The sequence below is a fragment of the Melozone crissalis genome, unplaced genomic scaffold (genome assembly GCF_028551555.1).
Source record: "Melozone crissalis strain CALT ecotype California unplaced genomic scaffold, PUWL_Pcris_2 ptg000068l_1, whole genome shotgun sequence".
NCBI lineage: Eukaryota > Metazoa > Chordata > Aves > Passeriformes > Passerellidae > Melozone > Melozone crissalis.
This window is the reverse complement of record NW_026535846.1, coordinates 4442686-4460650: the sequence shown is the minus strand read 5'-3', so window position 1 is coordinate 4460650 and position 17965 is coordinate 4442686. Positions and strand designations below refer to the sequence as shown.

The window sequence follows — 17965 nt, the reverse complement described above, 5'->3', positions numbered from 1 at the left end:
TTATCTATAAAATTCTTTCTCCTGTCCAGCCAAGGACAGACAGAGGCACTCTGCCTGCCCCAGGTTGGTGTTATCTTTTTATACTAAAAACTACATGTACAATGTTTACAATCACTTTCCAATACCTATCACCTATGTTAGACAGTCTATCTGTACTCTAAACCAATCCAAAAGTGCCAACATCACCCAGAAGATGGGGGCCAAGAAGAAGAAGAAGGAGAAAGGCTAGACATGCCTACATTCCTCCATCTTGCCCCCTGAACCCCCATTCAAAAAACCTCAAAAATCTATTTTTCACCCCATGATAAATTCACTATCATTCACTCAAACTGTCGTGGCTTGTCATTCTTCATACAAGGTTGGTAATTGTTTATTCCAAGGGCACAGGGGTCTGGGGCTCTGTGCCAAGGTCTCTGAGCCCCCTGGGCAGGGGCTGGAGTCCTCCAGGGCAGCCAGAGGAATGTTCTGGATTCCAACAATAAGGAAAACTGCCCACTGAACAGAACACAAATGCCAAGATGGCAAATAGAATAAAATTTGCTTGGCAATCCAGGACACAAGGCACCCACCTCCAATCAACCCTGCTCCCCTCCTTTCCCTGCACACTCAGAGCTCCTGCCAGGGCAGACAGGGACAGCTGGGAGGGGACACAAAGCCTGTGGAGCAGCAGAGCAGCTCAGTGACAGCCACCACAATGTCCTTAGGGAGTGCCACCCTGGGGCAGTGGGAGGGGTAGAACTGGATGAGCTTTAAGGTGCTTCCAACCCAAACCAGTCTGGGATTCAGTAATTAAAGACTTTGTGCTAATTACCCACAGCAGCACTGACACAAAGACTTCATGCTCTTAGCCCACCTCACCTCCTTCAGAGGATTTTGCTGATTTTGGGGGCATTGGAGGGACTGAGTGCTGCACACAGGGCACTGCTGCCCTGGATTTGAATAACATTTATTGATCAGGGTGGGCCAAGGAGACAAAGGAAGGCCTGGCTGGTGACTTCTCCTGGCTCAGAATTGCCCAGAGCTCTAAAGGCACCTCATTTCCCTGGGGATGGACAGGTGGGAGCACTGATAGCCCTTTGTGGCTGTGTGAAACACCTTCCTGCTCATTTTGTGCCTCTCTGTTCCCTAAAACCATGGAAATGTTCAGTGTGTGAAGAAAACCCTTCAGTGAAGGCAGGGAGAGCCTTGGAACATTTGCTGAGCCCTGAGCTTTGATCAGAGCAGCAAACCCCAGGCTGCTTTTTGGGCACATTTTACACAAAATGTTTCGGTCTTTGGGTTTTGGCAGCTCAGTTTGGGGTTTTTCTCCTTGACAGTAAGGATTCTGTGGGGTCACTGGTTTATTTCAGAGCACTCCTGAATTAAACAATACCTGCTGCTGAAGCTATTTTTGTCTTGTGGGCTGAATTTATAAATTGGGATATTTTTGGGAGTGAGCACAACTTCCTGCCTGCTTTCCTGTGCTGCTGTTAAAGATGAAGGGCATGCTGGTGCCTTTATCTTTTTATTTCTGTGCCAACAGCCCTAAATCCCAAATCCAGGGCAGTCTGTCAAGGAAGGAGCTGAGCCTCACCTCCTTCAGCTCTTTGTGGTCTGCCAGAGTCACAAAAGCAGGAGTTTGAAATGCTCAGTGTTGGCTCCTGCAGTGAGGGGTTATCTCTGCACAGCCCCTGAGCTGCACTTTTTACAGCTTTGGGGTTGTTCAGTGAAAACCTGGCCAATAAAACTTCAAAAATTACCAAGTTGAGTGTAGAGGATCTGTGAGCAGAAGGCTCGTGCTGAACAAGGAGAGCTCAGAGCAGCTGCTGGCAGCAAGTGAATGTTGTCATTGTGCAGCTCAGTTAGAAACTGAGTTCCAAAATTGGAGACAAGTTGTTCTCCTGCGAGAACATCAGGTAATTAGACAGATTTTATCAGAATATTCTGACTTTGGACCGTTTTCTTCAAAAATCTGCTTTAAAAATAGAGGAGAGGTCCAGAAGGAAGGGGGGTGGGAGAGAAAAAAAAAAACCATTTTATTCATTTTATTCTCTTCCCCCTTCACAGCTAATCAAACTTGGAATTTTTTTTCTGTTTAACTGGGATATCTGAGAGTTCAGCAAGAGGAACAAAGAGGTAAAATGGCTCCAAACTCTCGTGGACCTTGGCACAGTTTTAGGGGACACAAAGTTACTGTCACAGCTTCTCCTGGGAATTGTTTTGCATGAGTATAACACGAACACACCCAGAGTCAGACAAAACTCTGCAATTTGGGCTTCAGGCTCTGACAAGGATATTTGAAATGTAAATAGAAAACACTTGTTACAATCCAGTGCAAGAAGGAAGGGAGGTGTGTTTTCCTGACATTTCCTGGTTTTTAAAGGAGAAATCCAAACCCACTTTTATGTCCATGTTTGCTTTAAAAGCTTTAAGGAATGAGGGGGGAAAAAAGCTTCAAAAAGGTTCAAAACCTGGAATCCTGTGGGACCAGCACTGCCTTTCCCACCCATTGAACGGGTCAAGGTTTGCCAGGCTGGAATTTCCTTGGAGCTGCCTGAAACTGCCCGGTGCCAAGGGAGGGAGGGGCCAGAGCTGGGGAGGGGGGCACAGCTCTGAGGGGGGACATGAGGGAGTGATGGCTGTGAGGGGACACACACAGTGATGGCACTGAGGGGGTGGCACTGAGGGGACACACAGGGGGATGGCACTGAGGGGACACACAGGGTGATGGCACTGAGGGGGATGGCACTGAGGGGACACACAGGGTGATGGCACTGAGGGGACACACCGCGTGATGGCTCAGAAGGGACACACAGGGTGATGGCACTGAGGGGAGACAGGGTGATTGCACTGAGGGGGTGGCACTGAGGGGACACACAGAGTGATTGCACTGAGGGGGTGGCACTGAGGGGACACACAGGGGGATGGCACTGAGGGGACATCCAGGTAATGGCACTGAGGGGACACACAGGGTGATAGCTCTGAGGGTGATGGCACTGAGGGGGATGGCAAGGCTCTGTGCGGACACACAGGGGGATGGCACTGAGGGGACACAGGGGCATGGCACTGAGGGGGATGACAGGGCTCAGGGGGGACACCCAAGGGAGTGATGGCACTGAGGGGACACACAGGGTGATGGCACTGTGGGGACGTGCAGGGTGATGGCACTGAGGGGGATGGCAAGGCTCAGAGGGGACACACAGGGTGATGGTACTGATGGGGTGGCAATGAGGGGACACACAGGGTGATGGCTCTGAGGGGACACACAGGGTGATGGCTCTGAGGGGGATGACAAGGCTGCGAGGGGACACAGGGTGATGGCACTGAGGGGGTACACGGGGTGATGGCAGTGAGGGGACACGCAGGGTGATGAGGCTGGAAGGGGACACCCCAGGTGACTGGTGGCTCTGGGAGGGACAGTGAGGCTCAGAGAGGACACCCAAGGTGACAGGGCTCATGGGGACATGCAAGGGCTCAGGGGACACCCAAGGTGACTGATGGCTCTGGGAGGGGACACTGTGAAAAACACCAATCACTTGCTTTTAAAATTTTAAAAGTTTCATAGTAATAAAATAGTTATAAAACTAGCAATATAATTAGAGTAATAAAAATTTGGATAATTAGGATTTAGGAAAATATGAGACAATAAAAACAAAGAGTTGTGGACAGTCCAGGTACCTCTTTCTGGACAAAATAAGCCTGAAAAAGGACCCACATTAACAGAGGATTAACCCTTAAAAGCAATAACCTGTTGCATATTCCTACACCTCATACATGATGCATAAATTCCATTCAAACACAGGATTCTGTCTGGGCAGTGTCAGCTTCTTCCTCTGAACCCTGACAGCAGCTTCAATGCTGAGCAAGGCAGGAAGAAGTTCGTTTCTTCTGATAATGAAGCAATAAATTCTCTTTCTCTGAAAGATTCAGGTGTCCTGTGGCTGCTATCTCGCTGCAGTCCTTTCTTTAAAAAAGTATCTTACAGAGCACAGTTTTTATTTTAACATTATGTTATAACCTAAAACTATATTTAACACACTACTTAAGAGAATTAATACAGCATCACTTTCTAACATAAGACATATAATATTCATTTGAATATTCACGAAAAGCCAATCATAAAATACTCATTTTTCACAGACACCCAAGGTGATGGCCCAGGATCTCTGGAAGCCAGGAAACCCCAGCAGATCTCTCCAGATCTCTGAGTCCACTGGTCCGGGAGAGCTCCCAGGAGTCCCTTCAGCAATAAACATGTATAAATCTATATGTCATATGTGGATTTCTAAATATGTATCTTCAGCACAATCCTATTTGCCTTGAGGAAGTCAGGGTGGTTTAAAACACACCGTGGGACACAAGCAGGAATTTTCTTGCTTGTGTTAGAGAAAAAAAGCCAATTAACAGCATGTTAATTAGCTGGGGATCTGTGCTCCAATGTACTTGAAGTTTTAAATAGCTGTGAGGCTGAGTTTGCAGAGGCAAAGCGATTCCTACGGCTTCAGGGGGCTCCTGGCGCCGAGAAATTTTGCTGCAGAGGTGCAAAAATCAAGTCCCGAAGGAGTTTTGAGGGAGAACGTGCGGAAAAATAGGAAAAGAGAGCAGGGTGTTTCCTGATCCAGCAGGACGAAAAGTGAAACTTCCCATACCGGGAGTCGAACCCGGGCCGCCTGGGTGAAAACCAGGAATCCTAACCGCTAGACCATATGGGAGGCGCTGAAAAGCGTTGCACCTGCGCGCCCCAAAAGGCTACTACCCGCCCCGCTCACCGCCACGAGCAGTTCCGCCGGGCGCCGTTCTGCCGTTTCACGGGAGACACCGGGAGTCACCGGGAATGCCCGGGACTCATCGGGAGCCCCCAGTAAGCTCTCCCGCTGTGCCAGAGAGCCGCTGCCCTCACCCAACATGGCGACCGGGGCTTCGGCTGCCCCGCGCCCTCTTCACGTGACAACGGGGGCGCGCGCGTGCGTGGGGCGGGCTGGGCGCGCGCTCACGTGACCGGCGGCGGCCGCCGAGCGCTGGGTCCCGTGAGCGGGGCGGGGGGCGGGACGGGGGCGCCGCCACAGGCCCGGGCAGGGCCCCGCACCGGCACAGCCCCGGGCACCGCCTCCGGCCCGCCGAGCCCCGCACCCGGCACCGCACCGAGTACCGCCTCCGGCCCGCCGAGCCCCGCACCCGGCACCGCCACAGCCCCGGGCAGGGCCCCGCACCGGCACAGCCCCGGGCACCGCCTCCGGCCCGCACCGGGCACCGCCACTGACCCGGGCACCGCCTGCGGCCCGCCGAGCCCCGCACCGGGCACCGCCGGGCACCGCCTGCGGCCCGCCGAGCCCGACCTGCCGGGGCTCACACCGGCATCGTCCCTCAAGCCGGCCCCGAGCCGCCCATCGCCGCCGGAGGTACCGAGGCGCGCCCCGGCCCGGGGGGCGCGGGCATTGCGGGGAGTCCCAGGGGAATCGCGGGGATGGGGCTGCGGGGGAACGGAAGGACGTGCCGGGAGAAGGGGCTGCGGGGATCCTGAGGGAAGGAAGGGGCTGGGGGATCCTGAGGGAAGGAAGGGGCTGAGGGGATCCTGAGGGAAGGAAGGGGCTGCCGGGATCCTGAGGGAGGAAAGGGGCTGGGGGAATCCTGTGGAAGGGAAGGGGCTGCGGGATCCTGAGGGAAGGGGCTGTGGATATCCTGAGGGAAGCGGCTGCGGAACGTGCCGGGAAGGGGCTGCGGAGGCGCTGCCGGCCCGGCCGCAGCCACCCCAGCCGGGCCGGGCGGTTTCGGGAGCGCCGGAGGTTTCCCGGCAGCAGCGGGAGTTCCCCATGGGCCGGAGCAGGGGGAGGGGAGCCGGGGCTGTGTCAGCGCTTCCCCAGTACCGGGGGTTGGATCGGCACTGGCATCGGCGTTGGGATCGGCATGAGGATTGGGATCAGCACTGGCATTGGGATTGGCTTTGGGATTGGTGTCGGTATTGGGATTGGCATCGGGATCGGCATTGGGATTGGCGAGCAGAGCATGTGTGTGTGAAAAGCAGCGATCCAAGGTGGGCTTCTCTCTGCAGGTGTGTGATGCCAAGCACAGCCATGAAGAAAAAGGTAAGGGCAGGCAGGAGGATCCTGTGTTTCCCTTCCCCATCCATGAGCACTGTTTGTTGGATCCATCCCTCGGCTGGGGCTCTGGTGTCTCTCAGGGTCAGTGCTGCATCCTCTGCTGGAGGTGCCAGGCGTTAAACCCGGCTTTAATCCTGGCCTGGATAGGCTGGGTTAAACCTGGATTTAATCCTGGCCTGGATAGGCTGGGTTAAGCCCGGCTTTAATCCTGGCCTGCATGGGCTGGGTTAAACCTGGCTTTAATCCTGGCCTGCATGGGCTGGGTTAAACCTGGCTTTAATCCTGGCCTGCATGGGCTGGGTTCCTGCAGAGCCTTCCCGGCAGTTGCTGTTCCCCAGTACTGCTGGGGCTGTTGCAAAACCCTCTGCAAAACCCTGTGCTCAGGGAGGAGGATCTGCTGTCCCTCCCCTGTCCCTGCCACCCTCCCGAGGTGTCCCAGGAGCCCCAGTCCCCTCGGGGCTCCAGGAGGATGAAATTTAACACGTGGGGAAGGAGCAGCAGCTCTGGGCATGGCAGGGGTGGGTGTATCCCTGCAGGAGCACGTCCAGAGCTCTTAAGGGAATATCTGGCTGCTGTTGCATGGTGAGGTGGGGTTGGGTTCCCTGCCTGGCTCTCCGTGCTGCTGTCTGACCCCTTTGCAAGGCCTCTGCAGCCTAAACTTTGGGAATTGGGGCTGGTTTGGGCCGTGCCTCAGACTGGGATCGAGTTTCTGCCTGGGATTTTGTGCTGGTGCTGTGAAATAAGAGCTTGGCTGTTCTCTGGGAACAGCTCAGGGGACAGGACAGGGCAGCATCTGGGGGCCCTCCCCAGCCCTCCTGGGTGTGGAACAGCCAGGAACCCTCCTTGTTGGCAATCCTGGAGCCTGTGGGCAGGTTCCCTGGGGAATTGTGCCTTGCTTTGTGCCCAGCTCCTGCCCTGCTGCCCAGGGTAGGGGTGGCAGCTGGGCAGCACTCCCTGGGCTGCTCTCCTGAAATCCCTCCTGGATGGCACACTGGCAGGGCTGCTGCCAGGAGCTGCATTTGGCTTTGTGACTGGAACTTGTTTAACAGCTGGGTTTTGTGAGCAGGGCTGTGTTGGCTGCCACTGATGGGTTTGTTTTGTTTAATTTTTATTTTTAGATCACAATGTAAAGCCTTGCCTGGTGTGACTGTCTCTGGTGTGACTGTCTCCCCTCATCCCCACCCCCAGCAGCATTCCCTGCTTTTTGGCTGCCTCTGCTTTCCCCTGAGCTCTGCAGGGATGGGAACTCATGGAGCCAAGGGTCTCCTCTGGAGGGGCATCACTGGAGCCATGAAGGGTCTCCCCTGCTCTGGAGATGCTGACCTGAATTGTCTCATCTGCTTTTCCCCATTTTCTGGTCTTCTAGCACCTGAAACTGGGCATTTCCCTGGTATTTGGGGAAAGGAAAACCTTCTAACACTGCTTTTCCAGTGGGAAAAGCAGTGTTAGAAGGTCTGTAAGGACCCTCCCACCCCTGTCTGGTTAGGACAGTGTTTGGAGTGGAAAACCAGGAGCTGAGGGGTTGTTTTTGGTCTGGAGGGTTGAGACAAAGCTGTTCCTCATCTTTAAAGTCCTTTGGTGCCACCAAAGCCACCAGATGGGAGGGGCTGGGAATGGGGATGCAGCTCCTGCTTTTCCCAAGTCCTGTCCACGTTTTTGGAGAAAAGTGTTAAAAGTGTTCAATCTGACCAAGGAGAGCAGTGAGGTGGGGTGACCATGGCCCAGGGACCATGGCCAGCAGGTCATGATGACCATGGCCCAGTGACCACCCAGGAGTGTTTGGGATGTCTGTCCTGCTCCCCATGTGCTCCTCTCTGCCTCTCCTGGTGCATTCCCAGCCGGGCTGTGCCAGTGCAGTGTTCAGTGCCTTGGGCACTCAGCTGTCAGCCCGAGGGAGCTGGGGGGCACTCAGTGCTCTGTGGGAGCTCATTTTTCCTTCTCTCCCCGCGTGCAGGTGCTGCTGATGGGTAAGAGTGGGTCTGGCAAGACCAGCATGAGATCCATTATCTTTGCCAACTACATCGCCCGGGACACGCGGCGCCTGGGGGCCACGAGTAAGGAACTGCCCCATTCCCGCAGCTCCAGCCTCAGCAGAGGGCGGGGCCGCTCCCTGCAGCCACCCCGGGTCCCTTGGGTGTGTCCCTGCAGCTGCCACACCGGCTGGGAGCTTCGGGATCAGCCAGGGACAGGCAGGAAGGGGAGGGAAGGGAAAGGCAGCGCTGGGATCGGCTGGGCTGCTCTATTGTTCAACTTTTATCCTTAACTCCCTGTTTGGGGATCAGGAGGCAGCCTTTGCTGCTTTATTGTTCAACTTTTATCCTTAACTCCCTTTTTTGGCATCAGGAAGCAGCATTTGCTGTTTTATTATTTAAATTTGATCCCTAACTCTTTATTTTTGGGATCAGGAAGCAGCTTTGGTGCAGCTCCACCTGTCAGAGCCTCCTGTGTGCTGGTGGAATGTTCCTGCTCCTGCAGGGATCTCCAGCACAGGGATCCTGCAGTGCCCCCGTGGTTCTGGCAGGATGATGCACTGGGCTTAATGAATGCCTTTCCTTCTTCCCTTTCCAAAGCCTTTGTTGGGAAAGAGCAAGAAGTGGTTCCTCTGGGAGAGGTGGATGAGTAGTTGGGATCTGGTGCTTCTCACTGGGAGGGGCCTGTGTGGATTTCATGTCAGGGATTGGTGTAAATTTCCCCTTTGCCATGAATTTGGCCTCTTCCTGAAGTTTACATTCCCTGTGTTCCTGGTTTATTTTGTCAGGGATGGCTTCAAGCCCTGCACAGTCATTCCTACAGTGTCCCAGGGATCAGGGAATGTGGGAGTGAACAGGAACACTCACTGCACTTCTCAGGAGAGCAGTGGGCAGGGAAGCCTGAGTTCCTCTGGGAAATGGGGTTTTGGTGGGATTTTACAAACTGGGACTGCTTTGTGAGGGATGCCCATCCCTGGAAGTGTCCAGGGCCAGGCTGGATGGGGCTTGGAGCAGCCTGGGGTAGTGGAAGGTGGCAGGGGCTGGAATGAGGGCTTTAATCCCTTCCAGCCCAAACCATTCTATGATTGGGTGCTGATTGCCATGATGTTTGGCTGCCCAAGCTCTGCCCTGGCTGTGGTGCAGTCAGTGAGCTCCTGCTGTCTCTTTGCAGTTGATGTGGAGCATTCCCACGTCAGATTCCTGGGAAACCTGGTGTTGAATCTGTGGGACTGTGGAGGGTAGGTACCGATTGTTCCTGCCCAGCCTTTGGGGGAGGCTCTGGGGAGTCAGGGGTGCAGCAGGGTGGATTTCCTCCCCCTGGGATGAGGTGGTGCCAAGGGAATGCTCCTTCTCCTGCTGTCCTGAGGTGCTGGAATTGCTCACTCCAGCTCCATCCAGGTGGGATTTGTGCAGAGGCCATGCTGGAAGTAGATCCTGTGGCTCCTGGAAGCAGCTTTTGTCAAGGAATGTGTCCCCTCCTCAACTCCATGGCCTCTGGACCACCTCAGTCATGTTCAGCCAGAGTTAAGGAGATTTAATCCTGGGATTTAAGGCTGAGCTGATGCTTTGGGTCACGTTTCACCTGTTCTGCTGCTGTGGGCTTTCACAGAAGGCTCCTTAAAGCCAGCCTGGGGCCAGAAGCAGCAGCACATGAGGGAACTTTGGTTTCCTGTGGGACTGGGGGGTTGGTGCTCTCCAGGAGCCTCCAGCTTCCCTGGGAGTGCCCAGGGCACACAGCTCCAGCCTGGCAGCTCCACACCCCAGCCTGGCCCTCCTGCCAGGAGCAGCTTCCCACAAAGCCAGGAGCTGCCCTAAGGAGTGTCCTGCTGTGCCCCCCAGGCAGGACACCTTCATGGAGAACTACTTCACCAGCCAGAGGGACAACATCTTCCGCAACGTGGAGGTGCTCATCTACGTGTTCGACGTGGAGAGCAGGGAGCTGGAGAAGGACATGCACTACTACCAGTCCTGCCTGGAGGCCATCCTGCAGAACTCCCCTGATGCCAAGATCTTCTGCCTGGTGCACAAGATGGACTTGGTGCAGGAGGACCAGCGGGATCTGGTGAGGAGCTGGCATTGCCATGGAAATGCATCCCTTGTGGGTCACAGCTCAAAGGCAGCCCCTGGGGCTGTTCCTCGAAGGCTTTCTCAGATGTCCTCAGAGCTTTTCCTGCCTTCTTTTAAAGTGTGTCATCCTAGAATCCAGTGGAGAGCAGCAGTGCTGGTTTTTAGGGACAGGAGAAGCCTTTCCTGCCTGGTCCTAGAGCTCCCAGCACAGCTTGGCTCCTTCCAACGCAAATGATTTTGGGATTCTGCAGCAAGACATCCCTGCTGCTCCCTGGGAGGGTTCCTGGCCACTCTCCCCTGCAGTGTCCCAGAGATCCATGTGAAACTCACCCCATAAATCCATACAGCAGCCACAGCACAGGCAGGAACATTTCACTCAACCCCACAACTCTCTTTGCTCCCCAGATTTTTAAGGAGCGTGAGGAGGACCTGAAGCGCCTCTCCCGGCCCTTGGAGTGTGTTTGTTTCAGAACTTCCATCTGGGATGAGACCCTTTACAAGGTTGGTGCAGCTTCCTCTCCACATCTGGGAGGATTCTTCCTCTTCCCACTGGGAGCAGGGCAGGAGGAGGATCCCTGGAGCTGCTGCTGCTGTGTTCAGCTCTGCAGCTGCTTCTGCGGGGTGTCAGTGAAACCCAAATTAGTCCTGGGTTTATTAATTCATTTTAAGAAGTCAGGAGTGTGTGGTAAATATTGGGAGCTTGGCAAACAGGCATCCCAAACATCCCCCTGGCTCTGGGAAGGGTGAGGTTGTGACTGCCCCACACCTGGGTCAGCAGCTGGGCAGGGAGGGGAGGCTGAGCTTGGAAAATCCGAGTGTGGATGAGCACAGATGTTGATCCCAACATCCCCCAGCCCCTCCTGGGCTTGTTTCTGGCCTGTTGGGATAAGGTGGAACTTTGTTTGGGTCAGGGATGAGCTGCCAAGTGTCCATCTGTGTGCTGACCTTGCTCAGGATTAAAAATCTCTGTGAACTCAAGTGGGAGAAGGAGACAGAAGCATTCCCAGCTTAAAGCAGGGATGATTTTAGTCTGTTCAGCAGCACTGCAGTTTCTGTGCCTGCTGGAGAAGAACTGGAGCCAGGGAAGGGTCTCCTCAGGTCTGGACTCCCTCTGGGACCTGAGCATGAAGGGTGGAGAAGCTTCTCAGCCTTGCCCAGGCTGTCAGCAGCCAGAAGTGCCAAAAATCCCTCTGGGAGCACATTTCTCACGAGGGGCTGAGGAGAGGAGCTGGTGGGACCTTTGTGTGTCTCTCTGTCCAGGCCTGGTCCAGCATTGTCTACCAGCTGATCCCCAACGTGCAGCAGCTGGAGATGAACCTGAGGAACTTTGCTCAGATCATCGAGGCAGACGAGGTGCTGCTGTTTGAGAGAGCCACGTTCCTGGTGAGTTCCTGGCATGGATTCCCTGTGTGGAGCCTCCCTTTCCCTCCCTCTGCTCTGGAGCCGGGCTGGCAGAGCTGGGGGTGCCATCCTTGACAGGAGCAGCTCCAGGGAGAGCTCAGAGCCCCTGGCAGGGCCTGAAGGGGCTCCAGAGAGGGGCTGGGGACAAGAATGGAGGGACAGGACACAGGGAATGGCTCCCACTGCCACAGGGCAGGGATGGATGGGATATTGGGAATTGGGAATTGTTCCCTGGCAGGGTGGGGAGGGGCTGGGATGGAATTCCCAGAGCAGCTGTGGCTGCCCCTGGATCCCTGGCAGTGCCCAAGGCCAGGCTGGATATTGGGGCTGGAGCTCCTGGGACAGTGGGAGGTGTCAGGATGGAACTGGATGAGCTTTGAGGCCCTTCCAAGCCAAACCATTGTCGGATCCCATGGAGGCTGGGAGGTGGCAGCCCCAGTGCAGAGTGCCCTGATCCAGGCCTTGGGACCCTGTGGCCCATGGGTATTACAGACACCTGATGACGGTCTCTATGGTGAGAGAAGGATGAGAATCTTGTTTGATGATCAGAAGGCTGGATTTATTGATATATGATATATAATACATTATGACTATACTAATAGGAATAAAGAGAGAAGTTGCAGAGGCTTGCTAAGCTAAGAATAGAATAGAAAAGAATCTATAGCAAAGTTGTGTCTAGGGACTCTGTCTCTAGCTTGCTCCTGTGATTGGCCCTTAATTATAAACACATGGAATATGAACTAATCACAGGTGCATCTTATTGCATTCCACAGCAGCTGATAATCATTGTTTACATTCTTCTTCTGGGGCCTTTGCTTCCCAGAAGATGAACAAATCTGAAAGAAAAGATTTCTGTGAAAAAATGTCTGCAACGCATGGGACCATCCCAGAATTCCCCCCTGAGCTGAGCTTTGGTTGGGGTTTCCTCTTGCAGGCTCTGGGAGTGTTTCATGTCCCCATTGTGGTGGGACTGCTCTGAGAATCCCCCTCTGCACAGGGCAGGAACCTTTTGGAGCTTCACAACCAAACCTTTTCACTTCCTCCTGCTGGGGCATTTGAGCTGGACCTGATTCCTTTTGGTTTTTGATGTTCTGCAAATCCAGAGCATGGGTGCGGGGTCAGCCAGGGGACTGTGATGCTTTTCCAGGTCCTTGTGCTCCCAATCCCTCTGCAAAGATAAAACCACTCTTGGTTCTTGGCCATATTCACACTTTGCACCAAACTCTTGCTGAGCTGAAGGAAATACTTGAATTATTTGGAGTGTTTTCCTTGCTGGTGATTTGGAAATGATGGAGGGAATTTGGGAAAGGAGCCATGACTTTTTTTTTCCTCCTTAAACTATCAGAAACAAACACTTGCCATGCCTGGCAAGTTCTGCTTTTTGACCTTTTGGAGATAATGAATAGTTCCACCTTGGGGTGTGTGACAGTGTGATTGTTACAAGGACATTTTTAACTGAAAGAAATTATCTTTGCTTCAAAAATTGTGTGCTTAATTTAAGTGCAATGGTGACTTCTTAAAAAACTCCTCCCTTTTTTTCATATATTTACACATTCTCAAGACTCACTCTTCTTGAAGGGAAATCTTCCTGTGAAAATCTCTTTGGGAAATCTTATTCTGAAATTGTAATTTTAATTGTAGAATTGTACAGTTCTACAATTGTGTTTAAATTGGAGTGGAAAAACCTCATCTGGGAAGTTTAGGAAGGAAATTGAACACTGGGAACTGCAAGTCTTGAATGTGGCTAAAACTGTGCTTGTGGCAATAATTGGGCAAGTTTAAAAAGTGATGGGTTTAAGGTGGTTAAGGGAAAAAAGAGGAAAAAAACCCTAAAAAACCCTGATAAATGTGACTCCCTGAATAGAGCAGTTCAGATCCCTGTGCAAGGGCTCCTGACACATCCAGAGAGAGCTGATTTTGGGATTGTGAAGAGTTCAAAGCAGCTGGCCTAAGGCTGTGAAGAGATTGCTGTCAGCTTTGCTGTGGGGATGGAGCTGTGTGGGCAGGAAATGCAGCTCTCACTCCATGTGGCTGAGCAATAAAGGGCTGGGGCCACCAGCTCGGTGGGAATGTTTGTGGAGATGTTTTCGGGGTTCCTAAAGCCCTTCAGACCCTCTGGGTGTTGGCATGAGGGCTGCTCCCTCTGCTCTGATTGGAGTGAGAGAAGGAATGGAGAAGGAATTCCCAAGGAAGCAGCTTTGAGCTGCCTTTGAGCTGCTTTTCTAGGGGAGGAGCAGCTTGATTTGCCTTTGGGATCACTGCCTGTGCAGGATGGGAGGGAAAATCCATCCCAGCCCATTCCTGAGGTGATGGACACATTTTTTTACTCTGTTTCCACCTGTTTTGGGAGCAAGATGTAAATTGCTGTTCTCTGGGATCAGCTCAGGGGACAGGACAGGACAGGGCAGCATCTGGGGGCCCTCCCCAGCCCTCCTGGGTGTGGAGCAGCCAGGAACCCTCCTTGTTGGCAATCCTGGAGCCTGTGGGCAGCTTCCCTGGGGAATTGTGCCTTGCTTTGTGCCCAGCTCCTGCCCTGCTGCCCAGGGTGGGGGTGGCAGCTGGGCAGCACTCCCTGGGCTGCTCTCCTGGATGGCAGAGTGGCAGGGCTGCTGCCAGGAGCTGCATTTGGCTTTGTGACTGGAACTTGTTTTACAGCTGAGCCCTCAGGGGACAGTGGTGTCACCTGGCAGGTCTGTGCCACCTGAACTTCTGTGAAACTCCCAAGATCAGTCAGCCAAAGGCAGAGGGACCCCCCCTGCTCCCCAGGCATTCCCAGAGCTGCTGTGGGAGGGCTGGGCTGGGATCCTGACTGCTCTGCCCCTCTCCAGGTGATCTCCCACTACCAGTGCAAGGAGCAGCGGGACGTGCACAGGTTTGAGAAGATCAGCAACATCATCAAACAGTTCAAGCTGAGCTGCAGGTGAGCTGCTCCCAGCAGCACTGGGGACATCAGGGCTGTTCCAGCTCTCTCCAGAGAATCCCAGTTTGACTCCTCAGCAGCTGGAACACAAATCATTTAAATGTTAATTTAACTCCTCCTTTGCTCATGGTGGGAGAGCTTTGGTGCTGTTTCATTCCAGGTCTCCTCTTCCTGGATCAAGGCAGGGGAATTCCAGGGCTGGAGTGATCAGAAGTGTTTCTCTTGGAATCTGGGAATGGAGAGCTCTGCTGCAACCCAGGCCCACAGGGCAGCCTGGGGAGGATGGGGCTTGCAGGCACTGTTTATCCCTGATTTCAGTGGAAAAATGGGAAGCTTGGCTTTGCACAGCCCTCAGGCTCCACTGCCAGGTTAATTCTGAGGGTGTTTGGAGCTGGATAGAATGGAGAAGTTTCTGGAGGGGTTTACAGATGTTCAGATGTCTCCAGATATTCCCATTTTATGCTTATTTCTGCTGCTTATCCAGAATGTCCAGCTGGGAATGGCTGAGCCCTGGTATCCATGGGGAGCAGGCCTGGTCAGGGAGGTTGTGTCTGGAATTTCCTTCATTCAAGGCACAAGCAGCTGATATTGTTCTCATTTGGCCCCAAACTGAGGAATTTGCCTTTAAAACTAAGCCCAGCCAAAGCCCTGCTGTAACCACACCTTGCCGAGTGGGAATTGCAGCTCCTCCTTGTTCCCAACAGCTCAGATCAGGGATTTTGGCCATGTGGGCACAAAAGCTCTTCATTCACTCTTTTTCTCCCCTTTATTTCCTTGTTTTTCAGTAAGCTGGCAGCTTCTTTCCAGAGCATGGAGGTCAGGAACTCCAACTTTGCTGCTTTCATTGACATCTTCACATCCAACACCTACGTGATGGTGGTCATGTCAGACCCCTCCATACGTAAGTCAGAGCCAAGAGAAACCTGCTTGGGACAAAAAAAACCCAGAAAAACCTCAAAAATTATGGAATTAATCCAGTTTAAACCATGTTTCCCTTGGAAAATGAGTTTTTAATGACAGAACTGATTAAGAGAGAGGGATTGAGTGTGACCAGGACCCTGCAGAGGTGGTGGTGGCACAGCTGAGCTGCTGCTGCTGTCCCAGGGAGCCACCAAACCAGACCTGGCTGAGCAGGTCGTGCCTAAAGCCTATTTTGGGCAGCTGGGAGCTGGCAGCCCCGGTGATTTTTGGGGATGAAGCAGAGCTGGCTCATGTTTGGGTGTTGCTGGGCTGTCTTGGGTGGACAGGCTCTAATTTTAGCAGCCTCTATTTATCCCAAGGAGGAGCTGCAGCAGTGCCAGCCCGCAGCCCCTGGGAGCAGATCCCTGTTTACACAGCTCTTGGAATTGCTGCTGGGAGCTCAGGGGCTGCAGGGACACTGCCCAGCCCTCCCCAGGCCTGCTGCTGTGCTTTCCCTGCCTCCTCCTTGGGGAATCAGGGACACTGGGGGATCCCTGGGCATTGCTGGGCTGGGGAGCAGCATTGGGAGGAGCAGCTCTCCCTGGGCGAGGCTTTTCCTCATGTTCTGCTGGCATCAGCCAACAGCCCTGGCCATCCCACACTAAACTTTACCCAGACCATTCCATGCTGAATTTTGCCCAGACCTTCCCATGCTTAATTTTTACCCATCCCACATGAAATTTCGCCCAGACCTTCCCATATTAAATTTTGCTCAGACCCTTCCATGCTGAATTTTGCCCAGACCTTCCCATGCTTTTTACCCATCCCACATGAAATTTTGCCCAGATCTTCCCATGGTTTTTATCCATCCCACATGAAATTTTACCCAGACCATTCCATGCTGAATTTTTACCCATCCCACATGAAATTTTGCCCAGACCTTCCCTTATTAAATTTTGCTCAGACCCTTCCATGTTGAATTTTGCCCAGACCTTCCCATGCTTACTTTTACCCATCCCAGATCAAATTTTGCCCAGATCTTCCCCCATTGAATTTTCCCAGACCATCCCACCTTAAACCTTGCCCAGCCCATCTCACCCTAAATTTTTCCCTGCCCAAAGTCCCCCTGTGGATTATGCCTGGCTCGGGAGCAGCAGGATGCACCCAGCCCCTGCAGACAGAGCAGCTGGAGCCAGGCAGCCCTGAGGCCACAGTGACTCTCACCCTTTTCAACTTCTTTTTATCTCCCCTGTCCCTTTTCCGTCGCAGCTTCCGCGGCCACGCTGATCAACATCCGGAACGCCAGGAAACACTTTGAGAAGCTGGAGAGGGTGGATGGACCAAAGCACAGCCTGCTCATGCGCTGATCCCAGGCACCGGCGCTTTGTGGGGAGAAAAAACACACCGGGACTGCTTCTTTTCAGGAGAATCTAACACTGTCCATGTCTTTGTTGGGCTTTGAAATGAGTGTGCTGCTTGTTTTTTCTCCTCATCACGTTGGACACTAGAGCTGGGGGCTGGCCGGAGCCGCCGCGGAGCTTCCCGGATTCCCTGGCACGGGAGGTGGGGAAGGAAGGAGGCAGGAGGGTGCTGTGCCCGCAGGGGGTGTGGCAGAGCCCTCCTGGACGCGGGGCTGCCGGCTGATGGCATATTTACTGTTTCCTTGGATGGTTGCTAGAAAAAGTTTATAAATTTCTCCTCATCTTTGGTCATGGAAATAAATTTTTGCTACCAGGGATTTCAGATCTGAGAGCTTTGCCAAGTGGGTTTGCTTTCTCCCGAATCCCGGGGCAGCTTTGGGAGGCAGGAGCTGTAGGGGCTGGGTGGCTCCTTGTGTGGTTTGGGGGGGGATTTGGCTGAAAGCCACTCCAGAGTTTCACTGGGAATCGCTTTGGCAGCATCTCCCTCCCTTTATTCTCTCTTGCTGCATCAAATTACTGTGTAAAAATGGGTGTGGTGCCTCCGTGCCTGGCTCTTCCCTGCATCCCTGCCCACACACCCGCTGGGAGGGGACAAATCCTCCGGGGCGAGTCCGGGAGTGGCAGCGAGGAGAGAAAAGGGCCAGAGGGCCTGAGTCCAGGGGAGGGAAAGGAGCTAAAAGGGTTGGAGAACCTGAGTCCAGGGGAGAAATCCATCGGGGCGAGTCCAGGAGTAGGAACGAGGTGATAAAAGGGACGGAGAACCTGAGGGCTCCGCACAAGAGCTCGCAGCCCCGCTCCATGCTCCGGGAATTGCTCACCCGCGTCTCGCACCGCCCACCCGGCAGCTGCCGTGCCTCGGGCTGGGGGAGTTCCGTGGGAATCGTCCCCGTGGGAGAGGAGCTGCTCCAAGGGAGCCCCTGGAGAGCTGTGAATGGCCGGGCAGGGGCAGAGGTTGCGTTCCCCGGGGTGCAGGTGTGGAGTAGCTGGAGTGGGAATCGTGGAACAGCCCCGACACAGCCGCTGTTCCCCCTTGGAGCTGCCCCGTGCCTGGGAATGTCACAGCTTCCCAAGAGGATGATGTGGAGCTGTGTTGGAGCCTCTGGAATATCCCATCCCACGGGGAAGGGCTTCAGGAGAGGCCGCGGTTCCCGGGGCTTTGGGCACCTGCTGGGGGCGGTGGGAACGCTGCTCATTGCCATGGTGACAGGA

General features: G+C 53.9%; 1 protein-coding gene, 1 long non-coding RNA gene and 1 other non-coding gene across 3 annotated transcripts; 1 reads left to right on the top strand and 2 right to left on the bottom strand.

Moving 5' to 3' along the window:
- Positions 1–4619: 4619 nt before the first annotated feature.
- TRNAE-UUC (transfer RNA glutamic acid (anticodon UUC)) lies at positions 4620–4691 on the bottom strand. The gene has a single exon. It is a non-coding gene; the product is annotated as a tRNA-Glu (tRNA).
- Positions 4692–5279: 588 nt separating this feature from the next.
- On the top strand, positions 5280–17085 carry LOC128945680 (ras-related GTP-binding protein A). The gene is made up of 10 exons (XM_054289483.1): positions 5280–5378; positions 6029–6062; positions 8032–8131; positions 9219–9285; positions 9887–10109; positions 10520–10615; positions 11375–11497; positions 14344–14435; positions 15221–15336; positions 16605–17085. Exons 2-10 carry the CDS (start codon positions 6036–6038, stop codon positions 16700–16702), a joined length of 942 nt encoding a protein of 313 aa, XP_054145458.1. The 5' UTR covers positions 5280–5378; positions 6029–6035; the 3' UTR covers positions 16703–17085.
- LOC128945688 (uncharacterized) lies at positions 15987–16367 on the bottom strand. The gene is made up of 2 exons (XR_008483889.1): positions 16276–16367; positions 15987–16183 (listed from the first exon to the last, which is right to left on the bottom strand). It is a non-coding gene; the product is annotated as an uncharacterized LOC128945688 (long non-coding RNA).
- Positions 17086–17965: the final 880 nt, after the last annotated feature.